This window comes from Cryptotermes secundus, unplaced genomic scaffold (assembly GCF_002891405.2).
Source record: "Cryptotermes secundus unplaced genomic scaffold, Csec_1.0 scaffold5, whole genome shotgun sequence".
Lineage (NCBI taxonomy): Eukaryota > Metazoa > Arthropoda > Insecta > Blattodea > Kalotermitidae > Cryptotermes > Cryptotermes secundus.
In genome coordinates this window covers 44,193-66,492 of record NW_019724742.1, presented here as the reverse complement: position 1 = coordinate 66,492, position 22,300 = coordinate 44,193, and the positions used below count along the sequence as shown (strand labels likewise).

General features: G+C 38.5%; 2 protein-coding genes across 7 annotated transcripts in view; both read right to left on the bottom strand.

The window, feature by feature from the left end:
* Nucleotides 1–1,647: 1,647 nt before the first annotated feature.
* Nucleotides 1,648–16,611, bottom strand: LOC111862665 (oocyte zinc finger protein XlCOF6.1-like). Of its 6 annotated transcripts, none has more exons than XM_023848211.2 (5): nt 15,396–15,443; nt 9,744–9,858; nt 4,603–4,749; nt 4,346–4,431; nt 1,648–2,768 (listed from the first exon to the last, which is right to left on the bottom strand). In XM_023848211.2, exons 2-5 carry the CDS (start codon nt 9,804–9,806, stop codon nt 1,940–1,942), a joined length of 1,125 nt encoding a protein of 374 aa, XP_023703979.1. In that variant the 5' UTR covers nt 9,807–9,858; nt 15,396–15,443; the 3' UTR covers nt 1,648–1,939. The 6 variants fall into 6 exon arrangements, with proteins under 6 accessions (XP_023703979.1, XP_023703978.1, XP_023703980.1 ...); XM_023848210.2 differs by lacking the exon at nt 15,396–15,443 and adding an exon at nt 10,537–10,572; XM_023848212.2 differs by lacking the exon at nt 15,396–15,443 and adding an exon at nt 10,078–10,324.
* A 97-nt stretch (nt 16,612–16,708) lies between these two features.
* Nucleotides 16,709–22,300, bottom strand: part of LOC111862664 (zinc finger protein 2-like) — a 20,376-nt gene continuing 14,784 nt past the window's right edge. The window contains exon 5 of the mRNA XM_033750766.1: nt 16,709–18,930. Coding sequence (XP_033606657.1) covers nt 17,604–18,930 — 1,327 coding nt within the window. The 3' untranslated portion in view covers nt 16,709–17,603. The remainder of the gene's footprint in view (nt 18,931–22,300) is intronic.

Below are 22,300 nucleotides of genomic sequence, written 5' to 3'. Positions count from 1 at the left end.
TCAGTGAGAGTCTACTGAAGAATCAAGAGTCCTAACGCTTGAAGACAAATGACAGATCTGATGATGAAGCCCAGACGCTGTGTGAAGATTATCTCTGTAACCTTGTATTTATCTGTTAACACGGTGATGTGTGAAACAGTGATTTCAACAGTGTGGTATATGCCTAGATGGTCCTGACAGTATAACATGTAACCATGAAGTCCAACTCTTTGTTCAGGGTATTATGTTAAGTACAATAACTGCCCTGTCGCCACGTGCATGGGCTACACCCAAAGAGAACTGTACTGGCTTTTCTTAGCAAGGTATGAGACTCCACATTAGGTACTGAGGTAAGGATTGCTTCCAACTATGGGTGGTGCAGTCTTATGTTCATATCAGCTAGCACCCCTTTCGATATTAGTAACAGAATAAAAGCTATCTGTAAATGGGGGCTTCTGTCACACCTTCATTGGGGAGAACCTAGACTAGATAGACAGGGTCCCACCCAAATATTTGGCAAGGGGACAAGAAGACTTGTCAACGTGTTGTGAGGTTCAGTATCAGGAGTCTGCATATGCAACAGCATGCCCCTATTGCATCTTCCTTGACACATTTACCCTAATATTTGGTAAAATGCAAAAATTTATGAAGATCTCTCACTGGGTAATTTTTCCAGCTTCCTTGTATCCTACCCTCTTGTACAGACCCTATAGCTGTTCTTAAACTCCCTTTACCATTGTTCTGACAAAATATATGCATATATAAATTCAATGTTTACTGAAGTGAACACTTTTTTCACTAATCCCAGTGACTTAAATAAATGATCTGCAATTAAAGTGGCCATCACAGAGCTCTTAGTTTAAATCACTACTGCCATAAAAACTTTTCAACGTTTTAAATCCATATTTAGACCTATGCAACTTTTATTTAAAAGGCTGTTCTGACATTATGCATTTAATCACATATCTGGCACAGCAGCCCTACACTGAATGCTGGGTAAAGGGACCCATGCACTTATTCTAGTTTCACTTTTCTACTAACTGTGCTCTAAGATCCAGAAACTTCAGTGATGTTATTTAGTGTGATACATTTACTGTCCATCTAAAAGATTAAGATATAAGGAACTACTTATATGGGTGTGAAGATTCATGTAACATCCCAAGGAAAAAGAGAAAAGTTTTGAAAAGAATCCTTAGACTCGACAAATGAAGTATCAGCAGGATGGAGAAAATTACATAATAAGAATCTTCGTCATATATTAGGAGGGAGATAACAAATGGATGTAAGATCAGTAATCTAAAAACAAATCTATCCTGGTACATGACATATGACTAGACAGTGTATCAAGAATAGATATTAAAAAATATGGCACAGTTCCTGACTACAGACTTGGGCTAATACACATTACCAAATACAGCTTTCATCAGATATGCTGAATTTCTATATTTAATGAAGCTGTAGTCTTTACATTTACTTTGTTAGTGACAAGAATAATTGGCCCAGATCAGCCAAGGTGCAATTCAGAAACAAAAACATGAGAAATATTACAACACAATTTCATTTGCAAAAATTACAGCCACAATAAATTTGAAACTGCCTTTACTACACAAAAACAGACAAACTGTAAATGGGTATGTATATATATATACTGTCACAGAAGGCATGTGCTGACTTCATTATGAAAAATTTATTGGACCAGATGTCCACAGTGTCAAAGACCTTTACTATAATTTAACATTTGAAACAAGACTCTCCAAACCACATGAAAGATATCAAGTTACAATAATCTGTTTTCCTTTTCAGGTAATGTGAAACACGTGTTGCATTTTAAAAGTAGAAAGATTTGTTTCTAATATTAATATGTGTGTGTGTCTTTATTGTGTACTTCAAGGATGAAGGGTGCAATTTAAGTACAAGCGTGATGGCAAGATGTCCTTGGTGTGCAAAACTTGTTGCTCACTTAAGAGCTGAAAGTGTTCTCTCCAGTATGAGGATAAGAGTTAAGGTCACCACACTCCACTAAACCAATACTGCAACCTTCATAGCTGTGAGACTTATGTCTAGTGTGGATCCGAGTGTGGCGCACAAGATCACCACGCATTGCAAACTTTTTATTGCACACTTGACAGCTAAATGGTTTATCTCCAGAATGGCTGCGAGTGTGGCGCACAAGGCCTCCATGTTGTGTAAATTCTTTATTGCAGACATCACATTTGAAACGCTTATCACCTGTGTGTATACGAGAGTGAGATGCAAGCACTGCACTTTGTTTGAATCTTTTATTACAGACTTTACACTTGAAAGGTTTCTCACCAGTGTGGGTCCGAGTATGAATTATAAGATCTCCACGCTGTATAAAACCTTTATTGCACACTTCACAGCTAAAAGGTTTATCTCCAGTGTGGATCCGAGTATGGCGCACAAGGCCATCACGTCGTATGAAACCTTTATTGCATATTTCACACCTGAAAGGTTTTTCTCCTGTATGGATGCGATTGTGTATCACTAGATTTTCCTTTCTAGAGATTGATTTGCTACATATTTTACATTTATATAAAATTCTTCCCTTCTTTTTAGAATCATGTTTCAGTTTTTTAACCGTATGTCTTTCCTCAATGTCTGATCCTATGTTACAACAGTTTCTTTGTGTTCCACACTGTTTAAACGACATTTCAGTCTCGCTGCAGGTATCTTCTTCCTGAAGACTGCCAACATGTACAGTGGCATATCCTGATGAAGTGTCTGCAGTAATAACTGAATGCCACTGTTGGTTGGTTGAATGCTCCACACTGAGAAAGAAAAGAAGAAATGTACTTTTCTTGGAAGCTCATAAATTTCAGGACATATTTCTTTCATCTGCTGTTCAGACTACTATATTCCTTATATGGTGTAGGACACTTCGCATGGTGTAAGCAAAGTACAGCTATAAGTTTACAATTCAATGAATGACAACAACAATAAATATACATCTGATTTTATAGTTATTTTTATGTAATTCATCTAATCCATATACTTCATGGGTACTTGCAAATGAGATACCATAATCATTATAACAATGAACTTGTAACGATTCAGGTGGAAAAAGCAGTNGAAAAAAAAAAAAAAAAAAAACAAACTCAATCAGGATATAAGGTACCCTGGTCAAGACACCTCGAACATCCCATATAATATGTGTCAACAATTGATCTAACCCATTAGGTCCTGAAATTACAAAAATGTGATTTACTTCAAAAACAGATCTCATGTATTCTGTAAATTTTATGGCATCTATGGCTCTGAAGTAATAGAAGTAATGCTGTTCTGCTTATATCATATGCAAAAGAATGACAAGGATCAGTGAATATTAATGGAGGAACGACAGGAATATGGTGACTATCAAGAGGTTGAAAACTTAAGGATACAATTAAATGCAATATTAGGAAAATGGATTGTAAGGACATGGTCTGAACTGAAATGATTTAGCTTTAGGTCATGCAGAGAGAGGGCTGTGTTGGTAGTACTGAAGCTTCATATTCTAAGGGGTGAATTAATAATGAAATCACTTGTGTAGACACAACATTATTAAGTCCTTAAGCTCTTCTTGATCGTGGTAACAACCTATTACTGTTTCTGTCGGAAGATATTGTGGCATGCCTGCTGAAAGCCAGGACTGTGAAGCCAGCAGAGTCAGCCACTGCTATGGAATAGCTCTGGAAACACCTGTTGCTAGGCAATGGCTTGGTACATGTCACATGATGGCAGCCACACTTATGTATGCAACAAAGAACTGCTGGAAGCAGTCTTTTCTGTGTGGTCCACCGTGGTGAATGTCACTCTATAATATAACAGCTGCAAGAAAAGATATTTTCTGCGCATTCTACCCCAAGGCTATATTCAGAGAACCGAAACCTGCGGTTAGGAGGCGGCAGTCAAGCTCAGAGACAGTCCGAGCGCGTCAGTCTGCATCTGACGTTGTGACACAGTCCCCCCCCCCAGCAGAGGTGTTAGCAGTCTGAGAAAGATGGTCCTGGGCCCTGGCTAGGAGGTCAGCAGCAGAGCAGTACAGTAAGGGCATGAGGAATAGCCCTTGTTAGAAGACTGTAACCAGGTAATGCCTAGGTGAGTTGTGAGAAGGGCAACAGCCAGAGCCATGAAACACAGAAGCTCAGGAATCTTCAGCATGGAAAGCCATTACCAAGCAACACATAGTGAAGACACGGTAGACTAAGAAATCTTGGTGCGTACTTTAATGATCTGTTAAAGTGCATATATCCGTTAAACTGTTACAGTTAATTGCAGTTGTGAGTTTCAAAAGCCAAATAAATTCAATTACCAATCCAAATCCAGTCTATAGTCTCTGAACAAGTGACATTAACAATATACTTACTTGTCATGACATGCATAACATTCCTCTGCAGTTACTTCTTCTGTCAATTCTTCCTTGATTTTAGTAACATCACACAGCTCTTCCTGCTGAAGGTAAAATGTGATTTATCACTGAATTGTAAAACAAGAGCATGCAGCACATACTGTAAAATACTTCATGGCCACTAATATTTACTATGAAAATACACAAATGTAACTTAATACATTTGTATGTAGCAGACTAAATCTGCACTCTCTACTTCACAAAAGAAAACTCACTTTCACTTCATCCTTCACCACAGCTGATTTTATTAGTAGAGGGTCTGCATCCTCAGTTTCATCAGTGAGGGGATCTTCAAAGAAGGGAGACCCACTCAGGCTTTCAGTGTCTAAATCAGGTTCAACTTTGATCACTTCTAGGTTGTGCTGTAAAACAATGATTTGCACCGATTATGTACTGGAATAAATACCCATGAATCAAGCTCTATGTAATTACATTCATGCTGGCTGCAGAACAATGATGTTCACAGCAGCTAATGCAATATTCTATTTGAATCTGGATCGACTTTCATTTTGTCTATTTTGTGCTGTAAAACAATCACATTCATATCAGGTACAGGAACAGTTCTATTCCACTGTAATTACACTCACAGTGAGCTGTAAACACAGATGATATTCATACTGGTACGTGTATGAGTGACTATAAGTGGATTTTGGATTGGATATTGGTATTAACTGACCACTTATTTACTCACAACTAGTGACTACAGTTTACAGTTCACTGTCACACACAGACTAGTGTCCTCAGTCTTTTACAGTCCCCACTAGCCATATCCTGGCAGTAGATTTTAACACAGGAACTATAACAGCCTCACTGAATTACACACTGAGAATAGCACACATAAAATCTTCCCTTCCCAGCTGGGGTATCAACTGAGCACTTTTGCAACTAACTCACGGGCATTTCACACCAACCTTCTAGTCTTCTCTTCACCACTATCAACTGACTTACCTCTAAACCTTGTCTCACTTATAACCCCTCAGCATAGATCTGGCAGAAAACACTGTTTCCAACAGTCTCTATTGTTGCATGCATATGCATTGCCATGGGAATGTGTTTACTGAATCATTGCATAGAAACATTTCTACACACTGCAGTATGTTGAAACTGCGTTCCTGACTTTGTCCATCGTCTAGTATTCCAAAAGAACATACTTTCGAAATTGGATCTGTTTCCATTCAGTCACTTACCCAACTGAGGAAGTATCTTCCCACCTTTTCACCTGAGGGCAGAATCAGAACCAGTTTCTGAAATGTAGTGTTCTTCAGAATACTATATAATGGGCAGAGTCCAGAAACTCAGTAATACTATATGTAACACCCCAACATCGCCTTTAGAAGTGACTTACCCAAAAATTCCTGACCAAGTTAGGGCAAGCACCAAGCTGTGCCAGTCCAGAAGGAGGCACTCCCCATGAGACCACATGCATAGAGTTTCTACCTCAATGAGCAGACTTAATTTTTTATATTCATGGAATATAAGTCACTAAATCATCACCTTGTCATACCTAACCAATCAGTAGTTAAAAACACTTCTTTATTCTGTGTCAGGTTAGGGGGAAAGCCCCAGATGAGGGTGTCACCTGTCAGGGTCCTTTAGGAGATGGTGATGGATGAGAATGAAGCAATGGTGGAATGAATTTATTAAACAAATCAACATAAATTTGGAAGTGTGAATGGTCCTACTGCAAAATATGATGAGCCTCTGTCGTACCACACACAGAACATGCCATTGAAGAGTCTACCAGAACAATTCTCAATTACTGGTCCCATGGAGAAAGAAACACTGGTTGATCCATGAAATCAAAAACCAATCAATTAGAAACAAAGCATAAGAGTCTGCTGCCCCAGTGCTTGAAGGAAAATGGAGTGGGAGGGAAAACAAAAACAAACAAAAATAATCAATGCTGTTGCAGAAACATGTTCACGGTCACCAACATGGCATCAAGAGTAAAATTTTTCATAGCTCAAGAATCCATGCAGCCTACTACAAATTACTACTTTGTATTTCTATTTTTAGCACCCTCCCATGCATGTATACACATGCTTATGCACGCACGCATGCACACCAACCAACTACAAAGTGTTTTGAGATTTGAGGTTTCCACAGTTGTGAAAATTTGGATTATTGTCTTCTGGGTTATGACACTGTGTAGTCTGGTACGTAGTTACCAATAATTTGTTACTGAATGCAGTCCTCTGGGTTACAATACTGTGTAGTAGTCTGGTAGATAATTACCAACATTTCAGATACACTTTCTGCCTCCTCCTTCAGGGTCACTCTTACATTGAGGATGAAGGTAGAAAGTTCTTCTGAAATGTTGGCAACAACCTAAGAGACTATACAGTGTCATAATCCAGACGACTACAGCAAACAAGATGTGTTGCTCGTAAAAGTAAATTTCTGCAATTCAATCTAACTCCATGAACTGATCAGAATGTAAGAAAGTTTGGTTTATGTCTAGAATATGGAGAGAACTACAAGTAAGCTATAGGTTCAATTGATATTGCCATCCACTACTAAGAGGTACTATCAGAAAGTTCCTGGACTAGGTCAAAGAAGAAATGCTGGATTAACTTACTCAATTTTGGCTGCCATCTCCTTCAAAATAGTTTCCTTGGGAATGTATACAGCGATCCCATCACTTTTTCCACGCTTAAAAAGCACCGTGGGTCATTTTCCTTAATGCTGTCGAGTACCGCTTACAATTTCCTTTGGATCTCAGATGCTGTTTCAAATGTTGTCCCTTCTGTTTCATTTTCAATTTGGGAAACAAAGTGAAATCACGGGGCTAAGTCCGGCAAGTAGGGAGGATTGGGAATGATAACCATGTGTTTGTTAGTCACAAACTCTGTGCTTTTCATGGACGTGTGGGTGGGTGCATTGCCATCATGATGGAGCAATGTGACACATGTTGAAATTTTCTGTTAAGATCTCCTGATGAATTCCATAACTGATCCCAACAGTGTCTGTGAGCTCATGGATTGTTTGGTGATGGTCTTTGTGGATCAGTTCTCGAATCTTTTCAACGTTTTCTGTCGTTTTGCTGGTGCCTGGTCGCCGTGAACGTCTGTCATCTTCAACTGACACTTGACTAGCCTTGAAATATGAATGCCATTCAAAAACTGCTGTCCGGCTTAAAGAATGTTCCAAAAAGCCTCACGAAGCATTTCAAGGGCTTTGGTAGCAGATTTACTGAGCTTCATGCAAAACCTGGTGCAGACACATTGTTCAATTTTTCCATCCATCACAGACACAAAACACGAAGTAAAAAGGCACTTGTGTAAAAACAATGCGTGTTCAGAGCTTGGTGTCATGTGGCAGACTGATGCAATAGGCTTGTGGAAGTGTGATCTTGGCCTCCCCTCTCATCTTCTTTCACCGAGGCAGTTACAACAATAACAGTCCAGGAACTTTCCGATATTACCTCGTATTTATTATCTGCCAAGCCAACTAACTAAACATCCAGTGAACAGCAATATCGTTCTGCTGAATTCTGGAAGAGAAGTCTTAATGTGACATCATGGTCAATAGTGCTGGTAGCAGCCTTCATCTCTATTTTGACAATGTGACAACAAAGTTGACCATTAGAAGATTACTCTCTACACACAAGAATTTGTGTTGGGTTAGGCTCTCAAGTTTCCTACACTTCAATCCTTATACAATTACCGTTTGTTTTCTCTAACTACTTATCTTTGGCTTTTGGGAATATGTCAGAGAATGCTGAAAGCTTAACACTATTGATTGCACTGCAGTTTCCATCTTCAGGGTGTGTCTTTGGGGGAAGATGGAAGCCTATATCATAGATCTGGCACTTGAGGGTGACCACATAACTGAGGACAAGAAGTGATTGGAAGATTCTTAGAAACCACATGGTCATGAAGAGTTATAATGAAGAATTTTCTTTAGAATCTGTGTGAGAGACTAGGAGATGGAAGAGTCTTTAGTGAACAAGTGATACTGAGAAGAGGCAAAGATGATATTTTTGTCACCAATCGGTAACGAGAAGAGGTGGGGAAGGATGTCTGCAACCATACTGCACTGAGATAAAGGGACAAAAGATGCCTTTTCCCTTATTTCATTGGAAAAGATGAGCTGGAAGTTCTGTGGTTACGTGGTTAGTAAAGGTCACAATTTTTTTTTATTTTTATGGTTACCAGGCAGTTAGGAAAGAAAGCAAAAAAAGATTTAGTAGTCACATGAATATGAAAGAAAGCAAACAAAAGTGTTTCGTGCCCACTGTGTTGGTCTACATGGGTGAAGTTTCACAGCTGTTTGATGAAACTGATTGAGCAGTGGGTTCCAACAGAAGTAAAACATGGCTTTACAAAGTCTGTACTTAACCTCACAGTTCAACCAATGAAGTGTCTTGTTGTTTTAATTCCTTCCTTGATGATGGAACTCGGTGTAAACCAGGGTCCTTAACTTGTCAGTCAGTACTGTGCCTTGTCCCTGTTGACCGCTCAGTTACAAGTGACAGATGGTTCTCCAGCCTGATGCTTATGTGTTTGGAAATCCTAGCAGAAATGTGATGGCCCATTTGGCTAATGTACACCTTGCCACATGAACATGGGATCTTTTGGAGGCCTAAATTCGGAGCTAGGAATTGTCTGTCCTCAGTGCATCTGATGTGGGATGACATTCTATTGAACAGTTTCTGACATTATTGTTGGGGTTTCTGTGGCCTATGAATGGAAAATGCAACAATAATTTAGAATCACTCTGTATAATCATGGATCTACCTCTCACTCACCACTCACTGCCAGATCTGCCCAAATCCAGAAGATGGTAACTGAAATGTTTCCCAAGACACTGGAAAACCTTCAACGTTCTACGTTGGGTATTTCCAAAAGCTTAAGTTACATGTAAATCTCCAGACATAAATAACCTATGAACAAGAATTATTCATCACTGGTGCCACCTGTGTCCTGCCATTTACATTACTCAGATTGGACATTATGGCTCACTGACGCCTCTGGTGAGCATATTTTTGGCTTATTCTGAAAGGTTTTCTGTCTTAACTTGTTATAAGCAACTATTTAAAATACTGGAGAATAAAAGCAGCACATTTTCTTATTCTCAAGTTTCTGCTGTATAAACAAAACTACCATACCAAATTTAACACCACTGTGGATACCATTTGCAAGTTTACAATAATGTGTACACAAATAAAAGCACAACTGCAGTGGGATTTGTTTTGATCCTGTTCTTGCTACATGTTTTGTTCAGTTAATGTGGTCTTCATAAATGAATTATCACACCTGCAACCATGGCTCACTCCTTACTAAATAACACAATAATTCAATACTGCATAAAATAAGTCCCAGCCATTATATACCTACATACAAACTTCACTTACATGAGACGATATTGCATGGTGCCATGATGTTACATCACAAAAATCACTGAGCACATTTTCCATGACCGTCCAACGACTTCAACAATTCAATTGCAACCCCACACGACTGACGTGCCTGCGTACGAAATGCAGACAAGTCACTAAATGTTACCGCATGGTAATTCGTTCTGTGGTTAATCCTACATTAAAATCACGTTACAGTGCCTTCAGACATTGCAAATCTTTTATTCTGACAACTGAATTTTACTTTCTCAGCTATCAATTACACGATTTGTTCAAATTATGACATAAAACAAATATTTTACTTTCGTCAAGACCTAAGTACATTTATAACCTGCACAGTTCCCGTTATTTTTACACGATACTTTTCCACCACATTCGAATTCGAAATGTATACAGTACTATCCATTTAGTATTCGACATTATCGGGCTTCCGATGAATCCAGTATGCCGTGATTGTGGTCGCTTTTGTACATCGCATCTTGAGAATCACGGAAATAAATATTTTTATAATTTAAAACATAAATACCAATATAGATTCTTTTGAAAATACTTATAAGCGAAGAAGATAAGGCGACTGAAAAGCCTTCACCTTCCAAGAACCACAACGAAACTTCTGAGCTCCATCTTATCAACACGCAAGAAAGCAAAAATGAAATATCTGTTGTAAAACTTTTCGGTTTTTTTTTTGTAGGTTTTTATTTCTTGATCTACACACTTCCACTTTTACATCCAGTAATATCATCTAGTATACGCACTAGCGTGCACGTGCGCATACGAAAAACCAACTTACCACCACATTGCCTGGAACCGTACTGGGACAGCCATGTGGTCAGAATGTACGACATGCGTATAATATAAGTATTGCCAACATATACACCAGAAACAACATGCGTATATTAGTATTACCAACATTCCCCCGTAATCATAGCATGTAAATTAAATAATAATAACCAAAAATATTATCGTACAATCACATGGGCACATAAATTCAATTTATACAATCAAAAGGTTTCATGCCCAATGCATCTAGCAAATATTCATGCTTCACTTTAGGTAAACTCTTTGTCATTATATCGGCCTTCATAATTTCTGTAGGCACATATTCCAGATCAATCAATCCATTCTGTACTACCTCTCTTACATAATGATATCGTACATCGATGTGTTTACATCTGGAATGAAATACTGGATTTGAGGCTAACTTGATACAACTTTGATTGTCAACATTCATCAAAATTGGAGAGTCATCATTTAATAGTTCCATCAACAGTTTTCTGAGAAAGACACCCTCCTTACAAGCCTCACTTAGAGCAATATATTCAGACTCAGTAGTAGAAAGTGCAACACTTTTCTGCTTCTTTGCCTCCCAAGAAATAGGTCCATTTGCTAATTCAAAAATGTTTCCCGAGTAAGACTTCCTATCTTCTCCATTAGCATAATCTGAGTCAGAGTACCCAACAATGGATTTTCCTGTCTTAGAATACACCAAACACAGGTCCTTAGTTTTTCTTAGATAACGCAATACATGCTTGGCACATTTCCAATGTTCAGCCGTGGCACAAGAATTGTATTGACCTAGGAAACTGGCTGCAAAAGCAATGTCAGGTCTTGCTATAAGAGCTAAGTAATTGAGGCAGCCAACCAAACTTTGATAAGAGAAAATCTCACTTAACTTATCAGAATTGTTTCTGTCTAGCTTACAACCAGCAGGAAGAGGTGTAGATACATTTTTACAGTTTATCATGGCAAACTTTTCCAGTATCTTGCATATGTATTCCTCTTGATCTACATAAATACTTCCATTCCTTTTCCTAATTCTCATACCTAACAAGTACTTAGTTTCTCCAAGATCTTTTAATCTGAACTTAGATCCTAGTTTCTTTACAAGTCTTTCTTTTTCAGAGATATCATTGGTTACAATTAAGAAATCATCAACATATAATGCTAAAACAGTAAATGAATCATCCATCTTTCTGTAAAACATACATGGCTCATTAACAGAAACTTCATAACCAAGAGTTACCAACTCTTTAGTAATAGTAGTATTCCATGTACGTGAAGCTTGCTTCAATCCATACAAAGCTTTGTTTAATAGACAAACTTTATTTTCCAATCCTTCAACAGTAAAACCCTCAGGCTGAGTCATGTATATTTCTTCTTCTAATTCTCCATTCAAGAAGGCTGTGCAAATATCAAGACTATACATCTTCAAATTTAACTCAACAGTCAAGGCTAACAAAAATCTTATTACAGATCTTCCAACAACTGGTGAATAAGTCTCATTATAGTCAATCCCATCAATTTGAGAAAAACCTCTAGCAACTAAGCGTGCCTTGTATTTGGGATCACTCTGTAAGTCCTTTTTAACTACATACACCCACTTACATGAGATAGCTTTCTTACCTTTGGGCAGCTCTACTAGATTCCATGTATTATTCTGAATGAGTGCATCATACTCCTCTTTCATTGCCCTTTTCCAATTATTTTTATCAGGTCCTCTAACAGCACTTGAATATGAATCTGGACAGTTGTCAACAAAACTTTCAACAGTCATGAAATTAGTTTCATAATCCTGCAACCACAATGGTGGGCGTCTAACCCTCATCATTGTACCTGGTTCATTCTCAACCTGTTGTACAGGAACTGCAAGTACATCATCAGTTTCAGCATCACTTAATACAGATGCAACCGGAGTATGATCACTCTCATTCAGATTTACAGTAGAGTCATCTAATACTTTTTCTGCATCAGGTTGATCCCCACTATCAGAGATCTCAGACCCAAAATAGCTAGGCTTGATGAAATCAGTAGATGCATTTACATTCTCTTCATCTACACTAGCCCTTACATTTTCCAAGAAAATGACATCTCGTGCAAATGTTACCGATTTAGGGTTGGACAGATCAATCAGTCTGTAGTTTCCAGACTTCTCACAGTATCCTACAAAACACATCCCCTTCGATTTAGAATCCCATTTAAGCCTATTTTCCTTTGGTACATGCATGTATGCCACACATCCAAATACTTTAAAATGGGATACATTAGTCTTTTCCCCAGACCAGCATTCCTGTGGCGTCTTATTTATCAAAGCTTTGTGTGGAACCCTATTTTTAATGTAAGTTGCCGTATTGATGGCTTCTGCCCACATTCGCTTATTACACTTTGCTTCACTCATCAGACATCTGGCCATCTCACAAAGACTACGATTAACCCTTTCGGCTAATCCATTTTGTTGAGGATTATAAGGTACTGTCACATGATGCTCTATCCCATTTTGCTCAAGATAATCAGAGAAATGTTTAGAAATATATTCCCCACCATTATCAGTTCGTAGGGCTTTAATAGTCTTCCCAACTTGATTCTCAACAAGAGCCTTGAAATTACAAAAAACAGTAAACACTTCACTCTTAGACTTTATGAAATATACAAAAACCTTTCTAGAGAATTCATCAGTAAAGGTAAGAATATACTTAGCTCCATTCCAGGACTCAACTTCCATAGGTCCACATAAATCTGAGTGGATTACGTCCAGTAATCCTTTTGCTTTACTCTTACGTGCCCTAAATGGTTTCTTTGCAAACTTGCCTTTTATACAAGATATACATGTATCCGGTACAGTGTCATTAAAACAAATACCTTCACATACTCCATTTTTAGCTATCTTCATACTGGTTGGATTAATATGACCTAACCTCTTGTGCCAGAGCTGATAATTTTCATCTTTATCAGTTTTTGCCAGGTTGACCCGTTCCATCTCCTCCACATCCATTTTGAACAGATTCCCAACCTTAGATGCAGTACCTAGAACATTACCTTTAATAGACATATTATGTTTACTATAAATCCTACAACCAGATTCCTCAAACACAACAACATGTCCTTTATCAACCAATTTACTCACTGACAACAAGTTTGTTCTGGCTTCTGGAACATACAGTACACTACTAATATTTGAAATAGAGTCATCATTCTTAAACTTTACCCGAACAGAGCCAGATCCTAGACATTCTAATTTATTTGTTCCCGTAGTGAACACTTCTACTCCAGTCATCTCCTTCTCTTTCTTAAACCAATCCAGTCGAGATGTCAAATGAGAAGTAGCCCCTGAGTCGACATACCAACTAGAATCATCATTGGTCTCCAATGTCAGTGCTGCGAAGTAGGAATTCTCGCGACGAGATGTCTTCTCTTTCTTAGCTGACATCTTGTCTTCTTGCTTTGAAAAACTCTTCTTAGTTCCCTGTTTCGAGGAATTCTGCACTTTCTTGGGGCAGTCCATCCGTACATGGCCAATTTCACCACACAACCAACACTTAGGTTTTCTTGGAAACCTTTCCTTTCCATGAGACAGAAGAGCCACATCTTCTTTACTATGTAAGTTCGTGTCATCATACTCTTGCAATTTTCTGGAAATCAAGTCAGTAGAAATTGTTATACCACAATTATCATAGGTTTGTCTCATTGGTTCAAACCTATCAGGCAAATTTGCCAACATCATTGCCGCTACGAATTCGTCATCAAGAGGTTTCTTCATTGACCGCAGCTTATCAGCAATGTCCACAAAAGCATGAGTATACTCAGTCAAGTTTTTAAACTGTTCTAACCTCAATTGTCCCAGTTTGCGCAATAACTGACATCTTCGATTCAGGCCATCATCCTCAAAAGCTACAGAAAGCTTTTCCCACGCAGATTTGGCTGTTTCCGCATCACGAATGATAGGATAACAAATGGGCTTGACCATGAGGCCAATCTTTATTAGGGCCGTTGCATCATGCTGGGTCTTCTGTGTTTCGGTCGTAGTATCTCCTGTAGGGTATCCATTTACACTGTTCCAAATGCCCAATTCTTTGAGATAAAGCATCATTCCGAATTTCCAATCAGAATAATTTAAACGACCGTCCAGCTTTTCAATCGGTGGCAAGGTTGCAGTTGGATTCGACATCTTTGATAATACTCAAAAAATATCCACAACTCTTCAGTTAATTATATACTACGCGCAGTGGAAGAATCCTGGGCCCATAACCTGTTGTAAAACTTTTCGGTTTTTTTTTTGTAGGTTTTTATTTCTTGATCTACACACTTCCACTTTTACATCCAGTAATATCATCTAGTATACGCACTAGCGTGCACGTGCGCATACGAAAAACCAACTTACCACCACATTGCCTGGAACCGTACTGGGACAGCCATGTGGTCAGAATGTACGACATGCGTAGTATATAAGTATTGCCAACATATACACCAGAAACAACATGCGTATATTAGTATTACCAACAATATCAACATACTGCATGGTAAATCACATAACAAACGAATTTGAACTTACAACGGCCTACATCAACAGAATTTAACATATTTTTAACTTGTATACGAAATTCATGAATGCTGTCTTAATTCCTTTATTTTTATCTATATGGTTTATAGTTTCCTTTAATATGGTACATATGTTAATGTGGATAATTTGCTCCTATATGCGACACATTCTATATACATTGGTTTGTGAATCTAATTCTCAACCTGTATCTGGATCTGCTTGAATCTGAAATAACAGAACAGGTAAAAGAACCCTGAATGTGATATTGCATGACCAAACCATTTTGGGTACTTCAACATGTAATCAACTAATCAATATAAGGAAATGTCTCATACCATATGGTAAGTAAAATATCTATGAGTTGCTCCTTCTCACACTATCGTGCTTGTCCAAAAACGCCATTAATCAACTCTCAGCACCACGGGGGGGGGACCAACAGCAACAACCACCACCACCACCTTCATCACCTCTTCTCATTTGGAGAACATCTTCAGCATTGAATCGTGTAGGGTGTGCAGTTTGTTGGGTTATATACACAGGATGCAAGCTAGGTGGCCATTCATATAGTTGTGAGAGTGGAGATAAAAATTCTACATGAAAATAAGAAGAGTCAACAGTAAAATGGCCATTTTTTGAATGATTACCTGTGAGTATGAAGACATGTTCCACTGAAATGTTGGTACTCACACATAAGACTGCAGTGCCACAACACAGAAGACCACATTTCAGCATACTGAATTTTATATGACAATAATTTACAAGCTCTACAATAAACCTTTACTTTGTGTTAACAGCAACAGTATTTCAGAAAGTTTCAAAAGTATAAAATATTAAAATGTCAGTATAAAATACTGAAGTTAACTTGAATAATTGACAAGATGCAGTTGCTTTAAAGATTCGTTTCCATGAAAGTGAAATTCTAGAGCATCAGCCACAGAAAGGAGCTGTTGCTCCAATTTTAGGCCTTTATTTAAATCTGTCATGTAATGATTTTGCAAGATGTATGGTCAGGTTATTTAACTTCTTGGTGCAATTATTTTACATTTTGTTTACATAGTTAACAGTTAGTATAGTACACAATGAAATATGCTGAATATCATATTTAGCATGACTGAAAAGCTGATAGGTAAGTGAACCACAGATTGGCTAGGATTGTAATGCTACAGTCATATATTATATTCCAGCCATGAAAACCTAAAAATAAGTTACATTAATATGCCTAACAGTTGTTACTTTCCTTTTTGTGTTATGCCTAGCTCATCACATCATTCATGTTTAAATCACCTTATCAAAAACAGGAGAAGAGTACAAGTCATGGAGTTCTCTGTCATGTACCTTACTGTAGTAAAAGATCATTCTTTACAGTGAAATGTTTGTAAACATTCAACCAACTCTCAAACTGAAAAATCAAAACATGTTACAATTCTGTAACTACACATTCAACATCTGAACACCATTTTCCCTTTCACAGAGTGAGGACTTGCCATATTAATTTATTTCACTGTAATTACTTCAGTTACAAATTCAGTATTTTTTTTTATTTATCTAATAGTGTTCCACATCCCTTTCACTAACAGATGACAAACTCAGCAGAGAATTCTGCCATGAAGCATGAATTAAGGGATGAAGTAATGACTGGGAAACTTGATGTGCATTTGAAGGAATTAGTTTATTAATAATCTAACTCTCTGTCATTACAACTGAAGGTTTCAACACTACTAACAGAAAAGATGTCCACTGGAAATGACTATGAAATAATTCAGTTCATTTCCACTCAATTTACTTCCTAATAATCCTGATTTATATTATTCTCAAATCATGTAGGTTTTCCAAGTTAACACATTCTTAGAATATTCTCAATCAGTATTATCTGATGATTTTCATGTACAGTGTAAGATATTACCAGCTTGAGAGGTAAATATAATTTTAGCTATAAAAACTGCTCAGTACACACTTACAAGCTAGAAATTCATCATTTCACAAAAACATACTCCTGTTTGGGCCCCTACTTTCCACACAGCCTAAATCAAGACTCATAATATATATAAAAACTGGTTCACTATTCAGAAAAGGGGCATACAGTATAAATTGTACTATTTATAACTCATTAAGAACAAATAATTTGTTCAAAATATTTTTCAATACAAAGAAATTTTGTGAACTACAAACACAAAAATAGCTGATGATACAAACAGTACAATACTTGAGCTTCTACTCTGCACCAGCCTAAGAATATAAATTATGATTTAAGCAACATTCCTCCACTGTTGATCAGCACTAACCATAATACTTTTTATTTTCCACCAAGGTGGATCTCCATACAATTACATCTCCTTGATTCTTTTGCTACCATACAAAATTCCAATGAGAAATTGCAAATGCATATGGAAGCTATGAGCATTCTAAATTGAAACCCACAATTCTAATCCACCAAAATGTATTTTTATATGGTCCCAGACTAAACAATTCTGGTTTGAGAGGCTTATCTCTACTAGACATACAACACAAAATGGCAGTAACATGGAGCACTCTCTGGCATACATTTAAACACCAGCATGGGTTCGACTGTGAACAACAAGAGCTTTTCGTTGAGTAAACCTTTTACCACATTTTTCACATTTAAAGGGTTTCTCACCTGTATGAGTTCGTGTATGTACCACAAGTTGTCCACATTGTCTGAAACACTTACCACAATATTCACATTTATAAGGCTTTGCTCCAGTATGGATTCGTGTATGACCAACAAGATGCCCACGCAATGTGAAACTTTTATTGCATATTTCACATTTATAGGGCTTTATTCCAGTGTGCGTGCGAGTGTGACCCACAAGAATGCCACGCTGAGTAAATCCCTTATTACACACAGCACATCTAAATGGTTTCTCTCCCGTATGTATACGGTTATGAACCACAAGTTCATCACCTTGAGTGAATGTCTTGCCACACACTTCGCATTTATAAGGCTTTTCCCCTTTGTGTCTGCGTGTGTGAACAACAAGATCCCCTCGTAAGGTGAAATCTTTATTACATATTTCACATTTGTACGGCTTATCACCAGTGTGAGTGCGAGTATGAGTTCGAAGATGTGCACGTTGGGTAAAACCTCTACGGCATACTTCACATGTGTACGGCCTTTGTCCTGTATGAGTACGAATGTGAGCCACAAGATCTCCATTCTGGGTGAATCCCTTATCACATATTTTACATTTATAAGACTTATCTCCAGTGTGGATACGAGTGTGAACTGCAAGATGTCCAGGCTGAGAAAAGCACTTATTGCAAATTTCACACTTAAAGGGTTTATCACCAGTGTGTGTGCGGGTGTGAGCTGTAAGTCCTCCACTATTCGTAAAACATTTATTACATATATCACACTTGTATGGCCTATCCCCAGTATGGGTACGACTGTGAACCTTCAGATGTCCAGGTTGTGTGAAACTTTTATTGCATACTTCACATTTGAAAGGCTTGTCCCCAGTATGGGTGCGATTATGAATAACAAGATGAGCTTGACGTGTGAACATTTTACTACATATATCACATTTGAATGGGGTATCTCCTGTGTGAAGCATCTTATGCCTAACAAGATTTTCAATATGAACAAAGCGTTTGTTGCATAACTCACACTTATGACAATTCTCATCATTATCTAAATACAGGCGATTTCTCCTACCATACACATATGCCTGGACTACTGGTTTCGTAACAGATATGTGTCTTAGTATTCCACCAGGTGTTTCAGAAATGAAGACACTTTCTGAAGGCGGATCAATTCCTGTCACATATTCCTCTTCAGTATTGTCACAGTGTGTTACCGAACTGTCAGCATGTTCAATGGGATTTTCCAGTTTGATAGGAATTGGCTCTGAACTGCAACAGAACATTCATGCTATATCTCAAAGCATTTCTATACTTCTTTGAAAGCTAATGTAACAAAACTAGACAAGTGCTGCAAACATCAGTGAAAGAGCTTAACATCTTAAAAATGGTTAGACACTTCCTTCAGTAACCCAAGAAACTCGTCTACAATGGGCAGTCAAAAAGTTGCCAGAATTCCCTTGCAGAGAGAGAATGAGAGATAAGATAGCGCACACATTGTTGTGGCGGGGAGCTCAGCATGTCTGCTCACAAGTGCCAAAAATCTGGACAGGTTTCACCATGCAGTGTCATTACTATTCCATTTGAGTTAGGTGTGAATGTTGGTCACTCGGGACAATGTCACAGTCTGAACAGTGTGCAAACACCAAGTTCATGTAGAAATTGGGAAAATATGCTTCAGACGCTACTAGCCCTGCAGTAAGTTTATGGTGTTACTGCACTAAAAAATCTGCAGTTTTGCGACTGCTTTTCTGAATTTAAGAATAGACAGGAGTCACTGGAGGATGACCAGTGCAGTGGGAGGCCTTCAACATCCAGAACTGAAGAAATTACTGAAGAAGTGCAACAACTTATTTAATCTGATTGAAGAATGACTATCACAGTGCTGGAGCAAGAAGTTGCTATCTCTCATGGACCCATTCATGCGATTCTGTCTGATGATCTGAAGATGAGACGTGTCAGTCCGAAGTCTGTTCCAAGGCAACTGACCATGTATCAGATGGAATGTCACATGATGGTCGCTGGAGATGTTTGAGAAAAGTACACAGGACCCAACATTTCTCAAAAAGATCATCAATGGTGATGAGTCACTGGTGTTTGCCTATGACCCAGGGATGAAGATGCAGTCATCAGAATGGCGACCCTCATAAATCACAACTTTTCTGAAAATACTGCTGACATCCATGAAAAACCTCAGTTGGAATAGTTGCTCTCCTGGATAATATTCCATTACAGTGATATACTCTGGTTTGCAGAGCATATTTTCAAATACATCATTTGCTAACTCACATGGTGACATTCATTTACAGCAGATACACATCTGTTGTTGACAGAGCTGACTGACTTTACAGGAGAAGAATGAAAAACTATTTTTCCAAAAAGAAAAGGAAAAAATCTTACATCTGCAGGATGCACAAATAGAACTTATTAAAGAACCAAATATTATTTGTTATAATTACCTGAAATTTCAAGCAACCATTGTGGAAAAGGTAACTGTTAGTACATCAATGAAACATATTCAAATTAACAAACACAGAAATGTAATTAACTTATGAACAAACAAAACAAAATAAACTATTTGTGATTGCTGAGCCCATACTGTGGACCCCAAACATTTTGAATTGGATGCCATGTTTTTCTGGCTCATAAAATAATTAAAATAAGATTTTCACCTGTAAGCTGGTTTCATGATACTGACTACTTCAACTTTGTCACTGGAAATATTGCATACAAATGCAAAAGCAACCACATAAAGTCTCTGTCCATAGAAAACAAGGTTTCTAAAATATGCAGCACACAAGAAACTTCACACCTGTATATTAACAAAATCTATTACAGTATTAAATGGTGCATATGCCCTAAATCAAACTGCACACAAGGTACTACTCTTACAGTATGGCCTGAGTGCAGCAGGGCGTCGAGCGTTTGGTGGGGCGGGGCGTGCAGCGTGCATCACAAACCCATTTGAATATACTGTTGTGTCCTCGGACCGAGCGTTTTGAGTGGAGCGGGCAGCATGTTGTACTAGCGTGCAGGTGAAACCAGTTTGTGTTTCAGTAGCATTTGGAAGATGTCTTTTGAGGATATAAACGCTGAATGCTAGAGGTCCACTGAGGATACAGCAGCGGCCTGCTCCTGTCCCTGCCATAAAGTTGCCCATGCCCCGCCGCACTCAGGCCATACCCTTACTAGTAGTTGTAGCGTTTAATTGAAATGTTTCTAATTCATTACCTAGCCAAAAACATCTAAAATTAGACCTAAGCCTTTAGGTATTCATGTCATCCAGAAGGAACTAAACTGAATCAAATAAACAAGCACAAGATTTCATCAAAATCTATTCACACGACATGTATTAATTATTATATGTGGACAGACAGAAGACACTGCCATGTAGAACCACTGCTAGGCAATGACCAAAAAATAGTAACTGAACATGTTGTTAAGTAATAGCTCTGCAAACAATGGCCGTTCATAGACATTGGCCATAAACAGCAACAGAGAAACAGTGTTCTCTGCGCGGTCCTTGCTGCGATGTTATAAGCAGAGTAAATTAGGAGCCGGTTAGAGAGAGAGGTTCAGCTGTTGTGAGCTGCTGCTGTAAGAAGCTGGTAGCTGAGGCCAGGGAAAGTTAAGGAACCCAGAGGAAGGGGAACGTCCACCGTTGAATGCCACTACCAAGCAACAGCTAGTGAAGACTGTAACAGGCTGAGAAGACCTAGAGCAGCCATGTCAAACATATGGCCCGCGGGCTGCATGCGGCCCCCATAGCCACAAAGTGCAGCCCTTCAACTTTTAGAGCTAATTGATATTAAAATAAATATTAAAATTTTAGTAGAAATATTTTTTATAACGACAATTTTCCAACAGACCAGAAGACAAGAAGTCTCACGCAGACATATTCAGTTCAGTTATTCAGCATAGAGGGGGTGAGTTTCCCCATGCACCGTGACTAATAGTCTATTGTATGTCCCCCTTTAATTTCTACTGTCGCCATACCCTACCGATACTGGTGCCCGCTATCTCCCCTTTCTGCCAGCGAGGTCGGCCCTCTACTAGCATTGGTACCCGATACCTTCCCCATCTACCGGAGGTATTGGAAACTACTTGGGTGGGAAACATTTTGCCTAATTTTGCTCAGAGGTCTCCTAGAGACATGAGGATCTTTTACGTGCCGTAAATCTACGACATGGGACCCACGGCTTAAAGTCCCTCCTGGAGGACTTGTTCCCTGAATTTTTCCGTCCTTAAAAATTCCACGACCTCCACCGGGTTTGAACCTGCATACCTTGAGTCATGAGGTGGGAACGTTACCCCCAGACTACGGAGGCCACTTCATGCAGACATAAATTAGCAGGCTGCAGGAAAAGTGATTCTGAGAATTGCAGAAGGGTTTGTCCAACTAATGGTGTGAAGAACAAACTATTGTATTTCAGAAGGTTAATGCACTAAAATCCACACAGCCTCACCACCCCAAGTATTTCCAAGAATCCCTTTTGGAGGCGTAGTAAGAATGCAAGGAGGGTGGCAACTGACAGACAAGTGCGAGGGATTTCTACCTTCAAAACTAGCTTGCAACCCCCAGCCATTGTCTAATGGGCTGCTAGCAAACTTTCACTTTTATGACCATTGAGACAAGATACAC